At 41.9% G+C, this 21,110-nt stretch overlaps 1 protein-coding gene across 1 annotated transcript in view; it reads left to right on the plus strand.

Moving 5' to 3' along the window:
• The first annotated feature begins 621 nt into the window (after positions 1 to 621).
• LOC143973905 (cryptic protein-like) overlaps positions 622 to 21,110 on the plus strand; it is a 43,824-nt gene continuing 23,335 nt past the window's right edge. The window contains exons 1-4 of the mRNA XM_077474788.1: positions 622 to 864; positions 8,230 to 8,276; positions 12,467 to 12,637; positions 17,366 to 17,480. Coding sequence (XP_077330914.1) covers positions 842 to 864; positions 8,230 to 8,276; positions 12,467 to 12,637; positions 17,366 to 17,480 — 356 coding nt within the window. The 5' untranslated portion in view covers positions 622 to 841. The remainder of the gene's footprint in view (positions 865 to 8,229; positions 8,277 to 12,466; positions 12,638 to 17,365; positions 17,481 to 21,110) is intronic.

Here is a 21,110-nt window from a genome sequence, read left to right on the forward strand (position 1 = left end):
TAGACCAATGAACATTTGTGAAAATCTAATTTTTATTTTAGACATGCCACCACTTAGCTGGCACGCATTCAAATGCTGGAGCATATCCTCAATAACAAACCACGCTTGTTAGTAAATTCCATACACACATTATGACCAATACAGTGGCATAAATGCATACGTTTTCCTAAATTAGGCCCTTATTCATCTATCCTTGCATACAACTAATCTGTTACATTTATATGGAATATTTAAACAACTGTCTAGATTGCCTGTACAAGTAAATATAGTACAAAAAAAATACAAAAAAAAAACACTTTGAAATATTTAGAAAAAGCATGTATGAAAGAAAAAAAAAAGCCAATGATCATGTAGTATTAATAATTAGAAAAAAACTAATTTAAAACCAGGAATTTAAAATATCAATTTGAAAAGCTCAGCATGAGATAAATGTTTAAAGATTTTAGAATTCCCCCTGCATATACTGTATCTGCTGTATATCACTTGTTGAATGCTGTATGGGGCCAGTCTGTTTACATAGTATAAACAGATCAGGAACCCTGTGTGGCCTTCTCCACCTCTTGTTAATGATATTTGGGAGGAGCATTCAATGAAGGAAACACACTGCTTGTCTTTTTGACAATCCCAAAGAGTACCTGGAAGCTTTTGTAAACTGCTTGTATCTGTATGCTATGGAGGAAAGGAAGAGGCTGTTCTCATTTTCTGTTGTGCAGGATACGTTCTTTCTAAGGTCCTGTGTGAACATGGATTAGCTTTACAGAAGGACATTTCTCGTACTTGGCTTTATTCATTACTAATCAGCTCAAGGAGACTTCTACAAAAAATTGGCTTTTTCCAGAAAATGCACTGGAGAGACCACGTTAGGTAAGTGTTTGCGCTAAACAAATGCCCACAGTATGTGTATTTTTTTTATTTATTGAGCATGTGTGTTTTATTTGTGTTGTATTAGTTTACACTGATTTATACCATTATTAAATATTTAATTGTTTTTGAATGTTTTAAGTAGCTAAAGTTCATACATGTGTATATGCAAGAATAAAAAGCCTCACAAACCACCAGCTAGCTGACAGCCTACCATATCTACTTGGTCTTCAAAATGTGGGAAATTGTGATGGCATCCATGTAGAGACTTAAGGGATATGATGGAAAATACAGTCCATTATAGGCTGATGGTGATGATTATATAACAAACATTTTCAAGATATGTAATTAAATAAATATTCAACGTATACGCATTCATATTTTTCATTATAATGATTATGCAAACAATTTTTAAAAAGTATTCTTTAACAAATTTATTGTGAAAAAAGTTAAGCTACAAACATATTTTGTGATTGTTTTATGTGACTTGCACAATTTTGGGTTGATTATTCTTTTCAATTGTTTGAGCTTTGGACAGAAACAGATGTTTTTTTTCAACTGGAACTGCACTTTTTGATAAATGCTAGATATGATGTGCTAAACTTCCATGAAATCTTTATAAAAATTCAGGGAGGGTGGATTATAATAGAAAGATTAGGGTGGCTCAAACATCATGGATTGGAATATAAGCCAGAAAAACTGGATTTTTTTTTCCATTTTTAGCCTTATAGCTCTGGCAATACTGTACATCTAGACTAATGCCCCATACACACAGTCGGCTTTTCCGACGGAAAATGCGCAATCAGATCATGTTGTCGGAAAATCCGACCGCGTGTGGGCTCCATCTGACTTTTTTTTCCCATCAGATTTTCCGACGCACAAAGTTTGAGAGCAGGATCTAAAATTTTCCGACAACAAAATCCGATCACATTAATTCCGATTGTGTGTAGACAATTCCAATGGACAATGTGCCATGCATACTCAGAATAAACGAAGAGACGAAAGCTATTGGTTAGTGGTTCGTTTATAGTCCCGACGTATTTGTTTGACGTCACCTCATTCAGAATGATCGGATTTGTGCAACTGCATGTATGCAAAACAAGTTTCAGCCAAAATCCGTCAGAAAAAATCGGCGGATTTTGTGGTCGGAAGGTCCGACCGTGTGTATGGGGCATAAGACAAATAGCCAAGTTATGAGAATAAATCTTGATGCACATACACCGTACTGAAAAATAAATCTAAATAAAAGTAAACTATGCATGACTTTGCAACTGTCATAAGAGAATATGTGAAATGCCATTGCTATCTTCTTTATACAATTTCTAATTTCCTGGTTGTGCGTGGATTCAATACTTCTGAATCATAGACCTGGAGCAAGCATGCAATCAATGAACATTTAGAATTCCTTATCGCTATAGAACATTTAGAATTCCTTATCGCTATAGGCCAGGGATATGCAATTAGCGGACTTCCAGCTGTTGCAAAACTACAAGTCCCATCATACCTCTGTTGGAGGTCCACTAATTGCATATCCCTGCTATAGGCTATACTTTTTTCTGGGTCAATGATAAAGAAAGTATGAAACACAAAGGGCCATCATGACAGCCAGGGAACAAGCATTTCAAGAAGAGGAGTGGGAAATGGCATTTTATTTATTTCTCTCATTGCAAATTTATTTATTTTTCCTTATTTAGTGGGTATGTAGTACAATAAGATGAAAAAAAAAACATTCATAATTCATATATATACATGAATGCACAAATGTAATATTGTGACATTCACTGCATTTTTAACATAAGACATAACAAAAAAAGACCAAATCTCAAATTAATCATCTCCTACAATATTGCTTTTTGACTTTGCTTGCCAATGTCACAAGTTATTACAAATGTTCACGGCGCTACTGTCTAAACACATAAATAGTCCTAACTGTCTGCTTTGCTGCTTCCAAATCTGTTTGCTGAATACCAGATTATAGGGCCTCAGCAGGCACAATCTTAATTTTGCAAAGTATATTTTTTTATCTATTAAAACACAGTAAGGCAATGTAACATTTTGAGTGCCTCAGAATGTTTTTTTTTTTTTTTTTTTTTAAATACTGTGGGAATTTACAGATTTGGATGTCAATTGCTACACTGAAAATGTCAATTTCCAATTAGGAGAGCTCTCAGTGCAATGCACAGATAGAGGCTTGAGCATAGTGTAGAAAGCGGCCAGGAAGAAGCAGAGAATGATTTGGTATTGATGTTTGCTGAGTCAAAATTACTCTGTTAAGCGTGTGGATAAAAACAATTAACTTTTCTGCCAAATCAACTGTGGTGTGCTCTCATGCTAATACTAATTGTTTTAGAGTTTTCTTAGTACAGTGTGTTAAGAGGCACGCTTTTTGATGGAGTTTTGCAATGACCTGTAAATATAGCCTGGGGCTTTTAAGATTTTCATTTTCACACATGGCTGCACCAGCTAGAAACTGCTGTAGCGTTTTTGTTACTTTTCATTACAAACTCCCCCAGTTCAGGTATCTTTGCTGCATTTCTCCTTCCTATTTCTTTGTCACACTGATTAAATGTTCCATTGCCAATGCTCCAGCAGTTTAGCATTAAAGGCATGATATTTGGGATATCTAATTATCAGTGATCCCTGCAGCACTGGAGTGGCTCCTATGCTCTATTATTGATGTATTCACCCCAAGGGAAAAGGGAAAGGAAATAATATTGGATTTTCTTATCTCTTATATGATGAAATAAAATTTACAGTCCATCACATAAATGATTCTGGGTCAATTGTATTTGATTGTGTTTGTAATACTTTGTTCTTTTATAGAAGATTAAAAAAACAAAAGTAGAATGTTATGAAATGATTTTTTTATATAGTTTCTGAAAGTTTTGAAATTTGGATTGTGATGCAAGGGATACAAAATTCTACCTGCCTGCTAGTTGGCTTCCTGTGGGACTTTAAATTGGATGTAAACTCCCCTATCGTTTTCAGCCAAGGAAGCTGCCATCTTTGCCTCTGTTTAATCTTCAACTGCTATGGTGCTGCACATGTGATTCGTTATGACACCAGCCATTGGATGGTTTGATAGTTTGGCTGAGAGCACAGCCAATGTGCAGTTAGCATTCCCGGCATGCCTTTTTGTTTTTAACTGTTTAAATCCATGGCTTTACTTCCACTTTAAAATTGTTCTTCATTAATTTCTGCAAAAATGAAAAGTCAACAGCGACAAAAACTGTAGCTGCTGATTTTTCTGTTCAAAAATTTTATTGGTAAGTACAGAAAAATCAACAGTTCGTTATGTACAAGATAAAAGAAATGAGAACAAAATGTACTCCAAAACAAGGCAGGTTATGATATGATAAATCAGTATAATAGTACAGGGTAGATAATCCTGTAACCTGTCCGATACAAGGCCTTCACTCCACATCAAACATCAAGAAATTTGTCGCGCACTGCGAAGCTAGGGCTTTATCGTATTTAATTAAACAGGGTAACTGGCATGTCAGCTTATGGGGAGCTTCATGTCAATTAGACCATAGCTAGTGTAGCCATAGGTCACCTCGGAGGTGATCATAAACAGCAAGGGAGTACAAGAGAGAAAGAAACAGTAAAGAAAAAGGTGGGGAAGCTGGAGTAAAAGGAGAGGGGGAAGAAGGAAAGAGCAAGAGAAAAAGAGGGGGAGAGAGCAGAGGGGAGGGGAGAGAAGGGGAGAGGGTGGGGGGTCGGCCAGCTCACATTAAATATTCAGGGACCAGCAGCCAGTGGCTGTATAGGGGAATGTATGTATCTATGGCTCCAGCAAGTGCCTGTCAAAATTTGGTGGTAAGAAGTGGTCAACCCATGGTTGCCAGATTCTAGAATGTCGGGGAATAGTGTCCTGAACAGTCACTTCAATTCTGCTGTGGATCATGGCTTGCGTAACCCTATTTTTAACTTCAGCAACGTGTAGGGTAGGGGTTTTCCAGGCTTTAGTGATTGTAGCTGCTGATTTTTAATGAACAGGCACTCCCCTGTCCAAGGATCCAGCACTGTCCTCACCTTCTCCGGTTCTTCACCAGTCTTCAGGTTCTCGGCACCGGCATGTTAACTGTGGGTGGCCATCTGTGACTCTATGCGGCTTCACAGCTGGCTTCCCACAACGCATTCACAAGCCTTCCTGCACTTTGGGGATGAAAGAGAAGCAAGATATACCCATGCTCAAATCCCAATAGCTTGTAGATGCATATGATGACTTTGTGAATGGTCCCACAGCCTTTTGGGACCTGTGACCTAGAAGGTTACAGGGAGGGGGAGAACAACTTTTGTTTAGATCGCCAAGGCAATACAAGCAAAAGTGGGAGCGGGTATCTGTCAAAACTAGGTAACCCCCCCCAAAAAAAAAATTCCAAATATGACAGAGGAGGAGGAAAAGCAGAACTTCCGTTTTGGGTGAATTTCCGGTTTATTGTCCCCATGTCTACGACAAATGGCCTCTCTTCCTACAGCTGCTTTGGAAGACTATGAACATTCCCACTGGTCAAAATGGTGGGCTGACAGTGTTTTTGAGAACCTACATTGCACACTATAGAGGATCGCAGCTTTGGACCTTTATGACATGCCAGTTCCCGCATTAGAACTTGTGGGGGTAGGAACATGGGACAAGGGTCTTATGAAACAGGAATCTTTTCTTAGGTCCCCCGCTTTAATTTTATTTGGCACTGAGACTTTTTTTTTTGGAGATCTGCCGTGGAGTACACAAGCCTGTCTCCTGCCAGCATGATGTATCTTGATTTTTGTGCAGAAGCATTGTGTCAGGTCACCTTGAGGCCAGGTGACAGATGCACACTGTAGGGATTAGGAGTGCACCGCAAGGTTGTGGACCCTACGGCTGACTGCTGCGGACGGGGGTCAAGGTGATAGGAAGGCAGGGCCGCCAGCACACCAAGATGGATCCCACCGGGGTAAGAGTGTAAGATTCCCTGGGGCGCGGAGTCTAAGAGCCAGCAGGTGTTCACCAGAGCCTCGAGTGGTGAGGATGGACTTGGCTGCAACTGGCTCCAGGTCGCGACCCCCAGGGTCCCCCAGCTCACACCCACAGTAGGCAACAGGAGGATAGGAATGGTGAGGGACAAAGCCAAGGTCGGGGCCACAAGCACACAGGAATAGTCAGGGACACGCCAAAAGGTCAGGATCACAGGCAAACAGGGATAGTCAAGGACACGCCAAAGTCGGTAACGGAATAACAGCAGAGCACACGGCAGGTAACAGGAAGCTAACACACAAAGGAATACACAATGGTTGATCAGCACTGTTGGATTGCAGTGCACAGGTTAATATAAGGTTCCCTGATAGGGCCTGGGGTGGAGCCATGCTTAGAGGAGAGGTTATAAAAACCACCAGGTGGAAGTGGCTGGCCTCTTAGTCTGAACACATGAGGGGAGGTAAGCAAACAGGAAGATCACTGCATAACCATGACACATTGGTCTCATTGCAGAGGATCAAGAGACCCTCTGCCAAGGTAAATCTATAACCCTGTAATCAATACAAAGTGCACGCTCCCTGCTGATTGGAGAGCTCTAGTTCTGATTCAGTAGTGGGTGTGTTAGACCTCTGCGTTAAGACCACTGTTTCCAAGAAAGCAGTGGTCCTTCTCTACAGCATGGTGGCAGGAACCAAACATTCTGAAGATAACAAACTGTAATGTCTTTTTGTTTTAATGCACCTGTTTTAAACTGAATTTTCAGTTAAGTTTAAATAGAGAAAAATAAATGTGGCTGTTGCAAAAAGCATGCTAACAATCAAATACTTATTTTTTTTAACCTGCTCAAGAGTATAACAGTTGGAATGTAAATGACTGCTATTGTAAACAGCATTCCAATAGATTTTTTTTTTTCATTTTATTATTCCACTAAATTCCTATATGCCTTTATGCAACATGCTTTCATTACTTTAGTGAAGTAAATAAATAAAAAAATATATTCTGCAAGATGCTGTTATGGATTAAAAAAAAAAAAACACACAGGGCTAGGAAATGTTAGACACAAAAGGGTTGATTTACTAAAATGCTAAATCTGGTCCACCTGTGCATGGTAAACAATCTTTGACAAAAAAAAAAAAACCCTGGAAGCTCATTGGCTACGATGCACTACTGCACCAGATTTTGCACTCTCCGGGTTTGGCAAATCAACCCCAAAAGTTTTCCATGGAGTTCACAAGGTATATGACAGTCTCAGACCTAGGCATGATGTCTTTGTAATTAGGGACTCTGTCTGGTCCTGGATGCAGACAGTTTGCATACTAGGATGGCATTTCTGGTGGCATACCCACTGGTCACAGGTTATCGTACAGTTTGTATGTGGCCATCACACAGAGTGAGACTGTGTCCAGAAACAGTGTTTTGCCTCTTCTGAATGCAGCAGCCTGTCTGCGCTTAATTGCCCATCTGAATGAGATTTAAATCTGGGTACACACTATATTAATTTCTTCCTTAAGAACTAGCCAGAATTTGCTATGTGGATGTCCTTATCAGCCTGCTCAACATCTTTTAATTGAAAAATCAAAGGAGCCAGATGGGAAATTACCTGCTAAACAGCTGCTGCATCCAATTACAGGTGATCCCCTAGTTAGACATCCATCTTAGATACGACTCCTACTTACAAACGGAAAGAAACAACAGGAAGTGAGAAGAAATCTGCCCCTAGGAAGGGAAATTCTCTCCTGTAAGAGTTATTATGGGAAAAATGTGTCTCTCCGCTGATGCTTTATCACCAAGGCTTGTTTCCATAACAACCCAAAATTTTCAAAATCCAATTGTCATTGGGACAGAAAGTAGGTGAAATCTTCTGAACAGGGGCGCAGACAGCTAAGCAAACGTTACAGGGGTGTTAACCCTTCCCTATGCTATCCAAAAAGCTTAAAAATTTGTTTTATGGCTGGAGCTACACTTAACAAAATATACGTGTTCCGACTTACAAACAGATTCAGCTTAAGAATCAACCTACAGACCCTGTCTTGTTTGTAACTCGGGGACCGCCCATAGATGCATCTGCTGTTTGGTATAGCGTAGCTGGGTGGAATCTGCTAGATTATTTCAGTTCAACCTAAAGGCTGATTGAATTTAATCTATGTGTATATCCAGTTTAAATAGATACTCTTGTGATTAGAGCGCTCCCAGGAGATACTGACCAATCACTCATTTCCATGGCTTGCTTTATTCTACCACTAGCGTAATTGATGGCCTAGATAAATAACAAATGCACTAAAGTTCCTTTGCTGTTTTGCACATTTTAGAACCCTTCCACGAGCTTTGCTCTGTTGAAAAGGGTCAGTTAGCTTGTTTATATAGTGGGTCATGACACTAACACTAACACTGTTTTTCTTTCTGTTTATCAGGCTCGTTGTAATAACATTGACAGTGTTGGGTTTTCCCTTTCAGAGAGGTAAGCTTTGTTCCATCTTTTTAAGTTCCTAGCTGACAGCTGACACTGACGGTGAATCTGATCATCTGGTAGCTTATTATGAAATCATTAGAATACCCTCTTTTCATCCTATATGTACTGTATATCAATTATTTTCAGTTTGTTCGGTAATGCCTATGAAGTCATTACGACCTCCAGATAATCTCTTTTCGTCTCCACTGCTCCTTCAGCAATAAATAGAATACTAAACAAAGATTTGCAACTTGTAAGATTACTATAAGACTCCACAGTGTGCCAATACTGTCCTTTACAATTCATACACTGATGCATTAGTTAATTGGAAGTGCTTGTATTGTGAGAAATCTTGCCTGTGCAAAGTGAGCTTAAAGTGTTACTAAACCCAGGACCCTGCATTCGCTATATATCTGGTCTTTGACAGTACACAGAACATGGAAATGCAATCATTTTAGTAAATATAAACTGTTAGTTTCTATAAGTGTCTGGTTAAGGCTTGTAGGAGGAGTTTTCATTTTACTCTGACTGTCCTATGAGGCTGCAGAACCCCTGACCCTCTGTCTGGATAGTGCTGATTGGCCCTGTGTCCATCACATACACCCTCCCAAGAAAAAAAAACTCTCTAGCAATACTCACCAAATTGAGCATGTGCAGAGTTCCCCCAAGACTCTGTACTATTGGGAGATAGATTGGGGACTTTGGAAGAAGACAGGATCAAACAACCTTTTTACACAATGCAGAGGAATAACCCCCTAAGGTTCCACAGTAAGTATAACAAGCATGCTTTACTGCATATACAGACTGATTTTACTGTTCTGGGTTTAGTAACACTTTAAAGCAGAACTCCTTGCAAACAGCAAGACAGTTGGAATACATATTTGTAAGCTGTTTTACCTGCTGATGGATTTCTAGTTCTACAGTCAGGCTGCAAAGGAAGAACAAAATATGGCATTATATATATATATATATATATATATATATATATACACGCGTGCAGGGAAAAAGGGGGGTGGGGGCAGTAGGATTTTCATGGTAATGGAAAGAAAAAGACAATCCTATAACAGAATTCACCAAAAACACTCACCCCTACTCTAAAAGCATATACAAAGAGGTTGACAGTGAACCAAAAACAGTTCTTGAATATATTGAAAGCTGACCCATGCTGCACCAGGGTTCGGGTCTCTAGCAGTTTGGGTCTCCACCTGCACAATACTCCAATTAACAGCATTTGCATTCCATAAGCAGTGTTATTGTTTGGAGAACTCTGTTGGAGGGAATGTTGGACTACTGGAGGCCCAGTAACTGGACTCCTTGTGAGACCAGTTATCTGGATCCTCTGTGTGCTGCTGGCATAAGGCAACTTGTTAAGCATAAACACAATAATTAGAATAGAAAAACTGACTATACAGCAATATCAAAAAGAAACGTTTAATAGGGCTTTAAATATTTAGCTGTTTGGCTGAAGTCCACCCCTAATTCCCAGAAATAATTCAAAACTATGAGGTCTTTATTGCACAGCCCAATGTTGTCTATGAATAGGCAATACAATTAGGTATTCAGCACACATTCCAAATGATCAAGGGTTCATTGACACTTGTTAAAAAGTGAGCGATTATCAATTGAATGCAGACTTCAGCATCTGTTAGCACTACACATTTTAGCTAATATCTTGCGTTCCTTCTGCCCACTTCATGCTCAAGTACTTGGTGGGTAGAGCTCAGTGATGTGCAATTTAAAACAGGTGCGTTGGATGTGCTGTAACATCTGCTGAACCTTTTTCAAGTCCTCAATTTAGCTACTGTCAGTCTTCTTAAAGAGGGATTCCGCCCAAAAAAAAAATATTAAAAGCCAGCAGCTATAAATACTACAGCTGCTGACTTTTAATAAATGGACACTCACCTGTCCCGGGTTCCAGCGATGCTGGCAGCCGAGGCCGATCGACCGCTCGGGCCTCGGCTGCTGCCGCCGCCATTCGAGGTGAGGGAATCAGGAAGTAAAGCGAATCGGCTTCACTTGCCGGTTCCCTACTGCGCATGCGCGAGCTGCGCCATGCAATAGGAAATCTCCGCGCTGTCACTGGGACCCATGTGTGTCCCAGCAGACAGCGCGGCAGGGCAGGAAATGGCGTAGACTCCCGTGGGAGTCTATGCCCGGAAGTGGGTGAAAATACCTGTCTTTGACAGGTATCTCCACCCCCCTCCCCCCTGAAAGTTGTCAATTGTGACACCGGAGGGGGGGGGGGGGTTCCGATCAGCGGAGGTTCCACTTTAGGGTGGAATCCCGCTTTAAGTTGTCCATACTGTACATTGAATTTTGGTTGAATATCCTTTAGTTAACATTCCAAAATTAAATTTGTGTGTGGCCTAGTCAGTATTAACTGATCAACAAAAGTAGATTAGTTCAAGTGTGTTTGGATCCTAGCCTTAACCAACCTGCCTGAGCACACCAGGAAGCTGCCACAGTACTGGGCCAATCATAAGTGGCCAAGGTATTTCTCACCCGAAGCTGCATGTGTATAAATATATATATACCCATTATATACAAGCAGCTGCAGGGCGGGGGAATGTACAGGTGTCAATTTCCTGGCAGGCTCGCTCAGGTGGGGTCAGACTAAGATCCAAACATACCCAAGCTTATTACTATTGGGGATGTATTAAAGGCTCACGTGTATAAGATGGCCCTTAAAGTAAGGGTTTTATGTTGATATAATTGTAGGACAAACTACTTTAAATAAATAGTGAAAAGCTAACTGCTTGGGGGGGTGGGGGGGATCCGGTATGGATTGTCAGGGGAAACCCAACACAAAAAACAAACAAACAAAAGAATAAAACCAAAGCTATCCACTCAATATCAATATCAGGCCCTCCAGATCTTTCACAGATTTAAGGTAGGAACCCTGTGCAAAAAGAAATGAAATGGAATTGCCCCCCCCCCCCCCCTTCAAAACCATAACAGACTCTTAATCAAACCATGCAGCCTGGCAGACCAGGAAAGGGAGGCATCTGCACTGCTTTCCTTTGCTGCATAATACCAGACAACATACTCTCAACATGGGGGGGGGGGGGGGGCAGATGGACATGTTGATGAGAAACTCTGGTCCAGTGATTGTGGATGTGTAGGGGGGACTTAGTGGAATCAAGAAGCCCTCTTTAAGATTGGGGGGCCCCAAATACCCCCCCCCCCCCATGTGAATGAGTAAGGAGTATATAGTACTCTTAGCCCCTGTACACACGGTCGGACATTCCGATGGAAAATGTCCAATCGGACCATGTTGTCGGATAATCTGACAGTGTGTGGGCTCCATTGGACTGTTTCCGTCGGAATATCCGACCGACAAAGTTTTAGAGCTGGGCTATAAAATTTTCCGACAACATGATCCGATCGGACTTTGTCCGATCTTTTGTAGAGAATTCCGATCGGACAAAGTGCCACGCATGCTCAGATCAAATTACGAGACCAAAGCTATTGGCTACTAGCCTGAACGTAGTCCTGTCGTAACTAAATTACGTCATCATGTTCTGAACGATTGGATTTTCCGACAACTTTGTCCGACCATGTGTATGCAACACCAGTTTCGGACAAAATCCGTCGGACAAAATCCGACGGATTTTGTTGTCGAAATGTCTGACCGTGTGCACAAGGGCTTAATCATTCACAAAACAATGTCACATATAAATAAACACACATACCTGTTTGTTGAGAGTTTTATTAAAATAAATAAAACCCCTAAAATACAGTATTGTAAATCAAGCATCAACCACAATGATTGTCACACACTGATCCTCCAAAGAAAAAAATATCAATATGCTGACCCATCCACTTATGCTGCACTCCCACCAATAGTGACAGCTTTCCAGAACTGTCATTAGGTTAGGTTATTCACAAGTGGGAGAGAATATGGTGAGATAACTGATCAAATATGGACATGGCCATGTTTGATCAGTGATGTCAACACCACCCTGCCCTTTTGCTTACATAGCCTGGGGTTATGTGACTTGGGGTTAAGTGAATGGGGCCAGTGACAGCACCTACCAACATCCTTAAAAGAAAGGATAAACATTTCAGAAAAATAAAAAGTAGTCTAGCCACTACATCTAAGAATCCATGAGCTGCAATATATTTAATTTTCTAAACTTAGATATGGTTTAATATTACAAACTCATGGTACAATTTTATGTCTGTTTTCCAAATTTTAGGAAGTGCAAAGGCGATATCTGAAACCTTTAATAGCTTGTATGCAAAGTCTGAACCTGAACAGGTAAATGGCACCAGGGTCATGGATATACTACATGAGATGAACAGAAGCACTGGGGTCAGGAGACTACCAAATACTGAAGCACTTATCCCTTTCACTGGTCTTACTGAAAGTAAGTAGCCAGACTTTGTGAAATTAGTTTCCATTAAATTACCGCTAATGGATCCTGGAGAAACACAAATACATTTTAATAAATTAATTTTAATTGGGATGACATTTTATCCAGTCATTTTGCACATAATTGCTTTCCAACGAGTTCTAAAATAAACCATGCTAAGTTTCTTTTTCTTAGGTAGTTAAATCTGAAGCGGTAGTAAACAGAGATATATGGCATATTTTCTTCTCTAGCATAGCCTTCACTGTCAGCATCTTAATTCTGGAATGTGCACATGTTACAAAGTCTTCAGTGATGTGGAAACAAGTTGTATTTTTGAGTGGATTATCCTTTAATATGCTTAGAAAAAAGGAAACTCATTATGTCACAAGCATTTTACACTGAAAATATGTTAAATCTTTACTCCAGTCAAAACTATCTCTTTTTCATTTTGTATGTGTGAAAGAGTTAGAAGTTCTGTCTAAAGAAATCAAGGTGAAATTTACCATTAACCACTTGAGTCTCCAGACCCTTTTCACGCTAACCCTCTAAAATCCCACATTTTCTTTTTCTTTTAGTGTTGTCTTGGTTCCCCACATTTTATTTTTTGAGTTCTGTGGTTTACCCTAACGTATTATACATTGTCTTTTTATGGACAGCTGGGGTCTTCATTTTGCTGAAGTTAGGTTTAAAGCATAACTGTTGTAATATATCATATAACAAGCTGTTAGAAACATGTGTAACTATTATTTAACCACTTTAATACCAGTCACCTTCACCCACTGCCTGCCTAGGCCAATTTTCAGTGCTCTCACAATTTGAATGACAATTACGGGGTTATACAACATTGTATCCCAATGAAATTGTTATCATTTTTTGAGAAAGATAGAGCTTTCTTTTGGTGGCATTTAATCACCATTGGGTTTTTTTTTTCACTTTTTGCTAAACAAACAAACAAACAAACAAACAAAGACAGAAAAAAATTAGCAAATAAGTAATTTTTCTTCTTCACTGATATGCACTGATGAGGCTGCACTGATAGGTGGTAATAGGCTGCACTGATGGGCACTGGTGATGCTGCACTGATGGGCACTGAAAGGCTGCACTAATGGGTACGGGTGAGGCTGCACTGATGGGCACTCATGGACTGTGCCCTGTCAGCCTTGCCAATTATCGGCTCTCCATTCCGCACACAGAAATAAAGTGTGAGGAAAGGACTGCCAATAATGGGCAAGTCTGTTTACATGTGACCAGCTGTGATTGGACACACAGCTGATCACATGGTGGAGGGCCGCTGTGATTGGCCCTTTACCACAATCTGTAAACAGCTGTGTCCAAAGGACACAACGGACACAGACCAGGCTCAATTCGCATCCCAGGTGGTGCACTGGAAGCGCAGTTCTTGGAGGATGTCCATGGACAGCTGGAGCATGAAGAGCTATGCTGTAGCCATCTTTTGGCTATAGCGCAGGTGGTAAGCTCTTAAGTCTGAACTCTGGCCTTATATTTACTCTTCCACAGTTATACAGGTTCCTTTTCTGTACTTAAATTGATTACTGATTCCACTGTGCACTGTGGGCTTCTAACAATCAGGGAAATTCAAAATCGCCCTAACAGCAATTTCCAGATAGTATTTCTGTTAAGAACCACCTGCGCATAATCCAGGAAAGCATTTACTCCAGTGTTGATAACAGTACTGGCATGTGCGGAAAATGCAATTCTTACTACCACTTTCAGAATCTATCACTTTGGTAGCGACGAGTTCTTAAAGAATTTCTGCCAGTTCTCCATTTTGTAAACTGCCAGTAATTAAGGTCAACTCTGATATGGCCTACAGAGGTATGCCAGTACTCACAGCAGGCCCTGCCTGTGCTGGGAAGCTGTCCTTTATGTGACAGCTTCCCACACAGCAATGTATCCCCTGCACTGCCTCAGGAAATTTTCATAGTTGAAAACTAGATGTAAACAAAAGGTCAGGGGGATACAGCTGATGTCATTATCCATATATGGTCAATAATCATATTTAGGAAATTACTTGTCATTGGGTGATGGGGAACTGAGAGATCTCCCACTGCCCACTCCCATGCGCTGTCCATCAAAAGTGGAGCGGACCCGAGGGGGGAACTAGTCTCTCAGTTCCCCATCAGGCTCCACCCATCCCTTGTATAAAACTCCTTGGTCAAAGGTCCATCAGTGTGACAGGCACAGTGGCGGGGGGGGTCGGGGTGCAGAAGTGAGTGCACTGGGGAAGGAATGTTCAGTGCTCCTTCTCCATTGCAGAAATGCGACAAGAACATGAATTGGATGCAAGCATTGGCACTTTCGGTTCTCCGCTCCAATGGAATTCTAAACGACACTACATGAATTTCCCCAAATGTGTATTACAAAGTATCGCAAGTCCACCAGACATTCCTCTCTGGAACTCTGGAAGATAGCCAGCATCATCTAGCCCTTTGCCCCAGCCTAACTGTCAATGGCTAACCCCTTTTATTCAATGGACTTCAGTTCCTTCAATCATGGATGTTCAGCATCGCATGTGGGCATTATCTAGTGTGATCAGATGCAAATGCAGTTTACCATGATTTCCCAGTCCTTCAGACAGATATCCATTCATTAGGCATTTTAATATTTGCATAAATCCTCTGAAGAACTAGCTCGCTGCTTGCATTAAAGTGACTGTAAAGGCTCGTTTTTTGCAACCCCTTTAAGGCTGAGGGTTCTTGAGAGGAGTGTGATTTGTTCAGGAAGCTATGTTCACCACCATGTCAGGCCTTCATACTTGATTATACAAGCCCCTAATGTGTATTTCCACTTTGCAGCCAAATTGGCATAACACCTGCTTTATATTTGTTACATGTCGACATTAACCCACTGTAGCATAACTTAAAAAATATGAAAAGTTTCTGGTTACCCTTTTAAGTGCTCTTTACTTGTTTAAAACTTTAAAGCGGTAGTAAACCACACCTATTTTTTTCCTTTTAAACCCTGCAGGACAAAGGCATAATGTGCTAGTATGCATCGCATACTAGCGCATTGTGAAATATCTACCTTAGAACAGAGCCTTCCAGTGCCTCGCTGTCACCCGGTCTTCCTTCCAGGTCTGCCTCCTCTGGCTGTCTCATTGGCCGCACCGTGATGACGACACTGACCACGGCATGGAGTTCTGAAAGGGCGGCACGGGTATACCATCCCTTCAGAGTTCATGCACCCGCGACATCATCGGATGCATGCAGTGTGAATAGCTCTTAAACTGTGCAGGCTTAGGAGATATTCACTATAAAGAACAAAGTGTCGCGCTAAAAATTATAAAAAATAGATGAAACATAAATGTGTGCAGACCCAAATAACCTGTGTAAATGGGAAATTATTAGCACGCAAATCAGATCCTAATCATACCATTTGCATGTGCATATATACATAGAAACCAATACAAAAATAAGAGTCCTTTGTTGAACACTAGTGTAGCCCTTCACAGAAAGACAATCGGAAGTCCCCTTTAGTGAAATAAAAGGTGAAAGGATGGGAATATCCTCAAATCTTCCAATATATGAAATGTGTACATCCTTGTGTCGACACCACCACCTGATATGGATAAAGGCTTACTGGACGTCTTTAACCCAAACGGACATACGCCTGAAGGGTCAAATAGACTTTACTTAAAGACGACTGTAGAGCACTCAGGCCGACAAACACTGGAACTTGGAGCTGGATGATGAGAATCTTGTCCAAGGCCAAATCCCATGGAGCCAGTATACACCAATCAAAGAACAGGTCACACTCCCCAGAGAGAACATACGGGATAGAAGAATATGGCCAAATAGAGTAATTCCATAAAACAATTTGATTTATTAAAAAAGATTATCAAACTTACATTTAAGCAGTTGATTAAGCGCTTTCACATAAAAAATGGCAGCAGTGGAGTCCTCCCTAGGAGATATTCACTGTTCCTACAGATAAGCCTTATTATCAGCTTACAACCTGTAGATACAAGTAGAAAAAAAAAAAAATTGACCCTGTCAGTACTGCATTTGCAGTTCTTCATTATCAGCTGTAAACTAGATTTGAACGCTGTCTGTCCTAACAAAGAGGTAACCATTTAGAAACCACGCTCCTGCATTGTATGTTAATGAGGGATAGTTTGGGGTCAAAAACATTTGTGACTGTCCAGAAAATCTTAGAATCAACCATTACTCCTTCTCCTTGGAAAAATCTAAAAGAAAGAAAGAAATATTTTCTGAAAAAAAGCATTAATGGGAATGTGAATGGGAACACATTACAAACATATAGTAGTGTTTCCTCAAATTTGACTGCAAAACTGGATATACCCTTTATGAGATGGAAAGCCCTTTCTGGTAATCACAAGTAAACTGAGCCTTCTTGCAAGGAGTATGACAGCTGTAAATTCTCGCATCCTTTATGGCCTATGTGGCTCCACAGTACCTCTCAAAAAACACTATTTAAGAGTGCCATAAATAATTAGGCAGGAACATGTAGTACCCCCAAGCTAGAATCTATTTGGAGTGTCAGCATAAAAGGCACTAATCTTTTGTAGTTGTCCTTTAATCCTTGTACAAATAACAGTGCCTTCACTGAACAAACATTTCTAACAGGCAGCTAATTGTATTGCTTTACAAGACAATAAATGTAAACCTTTTAAAGATTCTTTGGTGACTAGAGACAAATAAGATTTATCTATGGGCAGTGTTGCTAAGTGTGTCAATGTAACAATTTCCTTGTCTCTTTAAGGCAGTAAACTCAACAGAAATTGTTGTATGAATGGAGGAACTTGCGTCTTAGGAAGTTTCTGTGCTTGCCCAAAGCATTTCACTGGACGATATTGTGAATTTGATGAAAGGAAAAGGTAAGATTTAAGTGGTGAATAAGAGAATTGTTTTCCGAAAGAAGTTAGCAGTTGCATCTTTGTGAATATAGGGTTGTGTATGGCCACCGATGTTTGACCAAACATCTTGCTGTTAGAGGCCAGGTTATGAGCTCAGCAGGGGTTATTTGATCCAGTCTCAATGTATATCGCCAGATTAAAGTGGAAATCATGCTAAATGTACTAGATAGGGTATTTGCACAACTATTAGACCCAGGGCCGTCTTTAATTTGGATTGGGCCCTGGGCAAACATTTTCTTGGGCCCCCCCCCCTCCATTCTGAGGCATACAAAAAAATAGCAGGTAGACTCAAAATCAGTTTACTGCAGCAGATCACGCAGTGATTGCAATTGTTTGCCAGAGGTTACAGCCTATCCTTACTGCTCGCTGGCTGGTTGCTAGAGGTTACAACACATAATTTATGCTTGCCGATTGGTTGCTAGAGGTTAATGCACATCATTACCACTTACTGATTGTCTACTAGAGATTAAAGCAGATCACTACTGTTCGCTGATTGGTTGCTACAGGTTAATGCACATCATTACCTCTCACTGAGCAGTGGAGCAATCCTAAATAATTGAGCAAGTAAAGGGGCACATTAATACACACACATACTACAAGAGAGTGTCAGAGACTGCAGACATATTACAGGAGAGGTTCAGAGACTGCAGACATACTGCAGGAGATTACCAAAGACTGGGGACATACTACAAGAGACAATCAGAGACTGCGGACATACTGCAGGAGATTACCAAAGACTGGGGACATACTGCAGGAGACAATCAGAGACTGGCGACATACTGCAGGAGACAATCAGAGACTGTGGAAATACTACAGGAGACAATAAGAGACTGCGGACATACTGCAGGAGACAATCAGAGACTGCAGACATACTGCAGGAGACAATCAAAGACTGCGGACATACTGCAGGAGACAATCAAAGACTGCGGACATACTGCAGGAGACCATCAGAGACTGTGGAAATAGTACAGGAGACAATAAGAGACTGCGGACATACTGCAGGAGACAATCAAAGACTGCGGACATACTGCAGGAGACAATCAAAGACTGCGGACATACTGCAGGAGACAATCAGAGACTGTGGAAATACTACAGGAGACAATAAAAGACTGCGGACATACTGCAGGAGACAATCAAAGACTACGGACATCTTCGAGGGCTGCCGGGTGCGAGTCTCTGGGCCTCCAGAGGGGTGGTGTACCTGCATCAGGTCGTCACCCCACTGGGTTTACGCAGCTTCCAGGCGCTGCAAGGAGAGTTTGGGATCCCCCGCATATGATCTTTCGTTATGCGCAACTATCCCATGCCCTCCGGGCTCAATTCGAGGAGGGATTTCCTGATCCTCAAGAACTGTCAGTGGTGGGTGTTATAGTTGGTGAGGAGCCCTCGAAACTAATATCTATTATATATGGCTCCCTTAGAAGACGTACTGAATCCAGAATTGCAGAGGTAGCAAGATACAGGTGGGAGGAAGACGTGGGCCCGCTGGAGAATGAGGAATGGGAGGAGATCCTAGATAAGGTTAAACAGGCTTCCCCTAGGATAACCGACAGACTGACTCAACTGTACATCTTACATAAATCTTATCTTACTCCTGCCAGAATTTGCAGATACAAACCCTCCCAGGAGCCGGGGTGTCCACGTTGTGGGAGACTTCCGTGCTCCTTCTACCACTTGGTGTGGTCTTGTCCGGACGTCCAGACCTTCTGGCTACAAATTGTTCAATTTCTTCACGATCATATGGGTTCCCCCCTTCAGGTGGACCCTAAAACTTGCTTGCTAGGCCTGGTGCTGGATGTCCCGGCTGACCCCTCGAGTGCTGTTTTCATACAAGAAACGTTATTCAGTGCTAGGAAGCTGATTGCCCGGCTGTGGATGCGGCCCGAAACCCCGACATTCAGGGCCTGGGTAGCTGAGGTAAACCTAACATTGCCGATGAAGAAAGTTATTTATGCGCACAGGGGCTGCCCAAACAAATTCAATAGGATCTGGGACCGTTGGCTTAATAACCCGGACACTTGTGCGGACTAGCTCTACTGATTCGTTACGAGTTTCCCAGGTGGGCAGTGTGGGGAGAACCACTTTAACCTGATCCACTCTTGGTGGACCGGGTGGGCTGATCCTTTGATAGCCTGGAAGAAGGAGTGTATAGGCGGGCAAGGGTACAGGTGGTCTATATTACTTTCTACACACTGAGCAAACTTGTGACATGGTATTTGTCCTCTTGCTTTAACCAGGGACCAATGAGTGCTGTTGACATGCTTTCATGGAATAATAGTTTTTCTGTTTCTCTGTTTATTATGCCACACAGTATAAGTGCTTATATATGTATAATGACACAGTCTTAATGGATCTGGCCTGTGTTTTTCTGTGTTGCGGAGCTGTTTTTGTTTGCTGTTGCCCTTTATTGTCGAATGTACCAAAACTGTAATTCTTTACTGTGCCATTTACCAATAAACTCGTTTTAATAAATAAAAAAAGACTGCGGACATACTGCAGGAGACAATCAAAGACTGGCAACATACTGCAGGAGACAATCAGAGACTGGCGACATACTGCAGTAGACAATCAGAGACTGCGGACATACTGCAGGAGACAATAAGAGACTGCGGACATACTGCAGGAGACAATCAGAGACTGCGGACATACTGCAGGAGACAATCAGAGACTGCGGACATACTGCAGGAGACAATCAGAGACTGCAGACATACTGCAGGAGACAATCAGAGACTGCGGGCATACTGCAGGAGACAATCAGAGACTGCGGACATACTGCAGGAGACAATCAGAGACTGCGGACATACTGCAGGAGACAATCAGAGACTGCGGACATACTGCAGGAGACAATCAGAGACTGCGGACATACAGCAGGAGACAATCAGAGACTGCGGACATACTGCAGGAGACAATCAGAGACTGCGGACATACTGCAGGAGACAATCAGAGACTGCGGACATACAGCAGGAGACAATCAGAGACTGCGGACATACTGCAGGAGACAATCAGAGACTGCGGACATACTGCAGGAGACAATCAGAGACTGCGGACATACTGCAGGAGACAATCAGAGACTGCGGACATGCTACAGGAGATGGTCAGAGAACTTTCAGCAATGCACAGCTTGACAGTTGAATAACACAGCTCAGGGTTTAAGCAGTTAGGCATTTTATGGGTGCAAGGACATACCTGGGCAGCCAAACTCACTACATACATTTAGAGGGATTCCATTCTCTGCTCTCACTACAACAGCCGGGAGCTCCACTGATGCTTTGTAGGTGGCCCCGTTACCCGTGAATTGGGGCCCCAATGAAGGTTTTGCAGAGTGCACAGAGGACAAGAGGACTGGAGGCTGTATTCCCTCACTAGCCAGCTGAGGGGGCGGGGCGGGGCCCGGAGCTCCACTGACGCTCTGACCCCGCCCCCGTGCAGCCTGTATGCTCGTAACAGAGCGGCTGTAGTGAGAGCCAGTGCTTGGAGTGGAAGCGTCAGTGGAGCTCCCGGCCCCGCCCCCTCTATACTGGCTGGGGAATACAGAGGTCCGGGGGCAGGGCCGGGAGCTCCACTGACACTCCCACTCCGATCACTGGCTCT

The sequence above is a fragment of the Lithobates pipiens genome, unplaced genomic scaffold (genome assembly GCF_037356315.1).
Source record: "Lithobates pipiens isolate NorthernLeopardFrog02 unplaced genomic scaffold, aLitPip1_a1.2 Scaffold_13, whole genome shotgun sequence".
Lineage (NCBI taxonomy): Eukaryota > Metazoa > Chordata > Amphibia > Anura > Ranidae > Lithobates > Lithobates pipiens.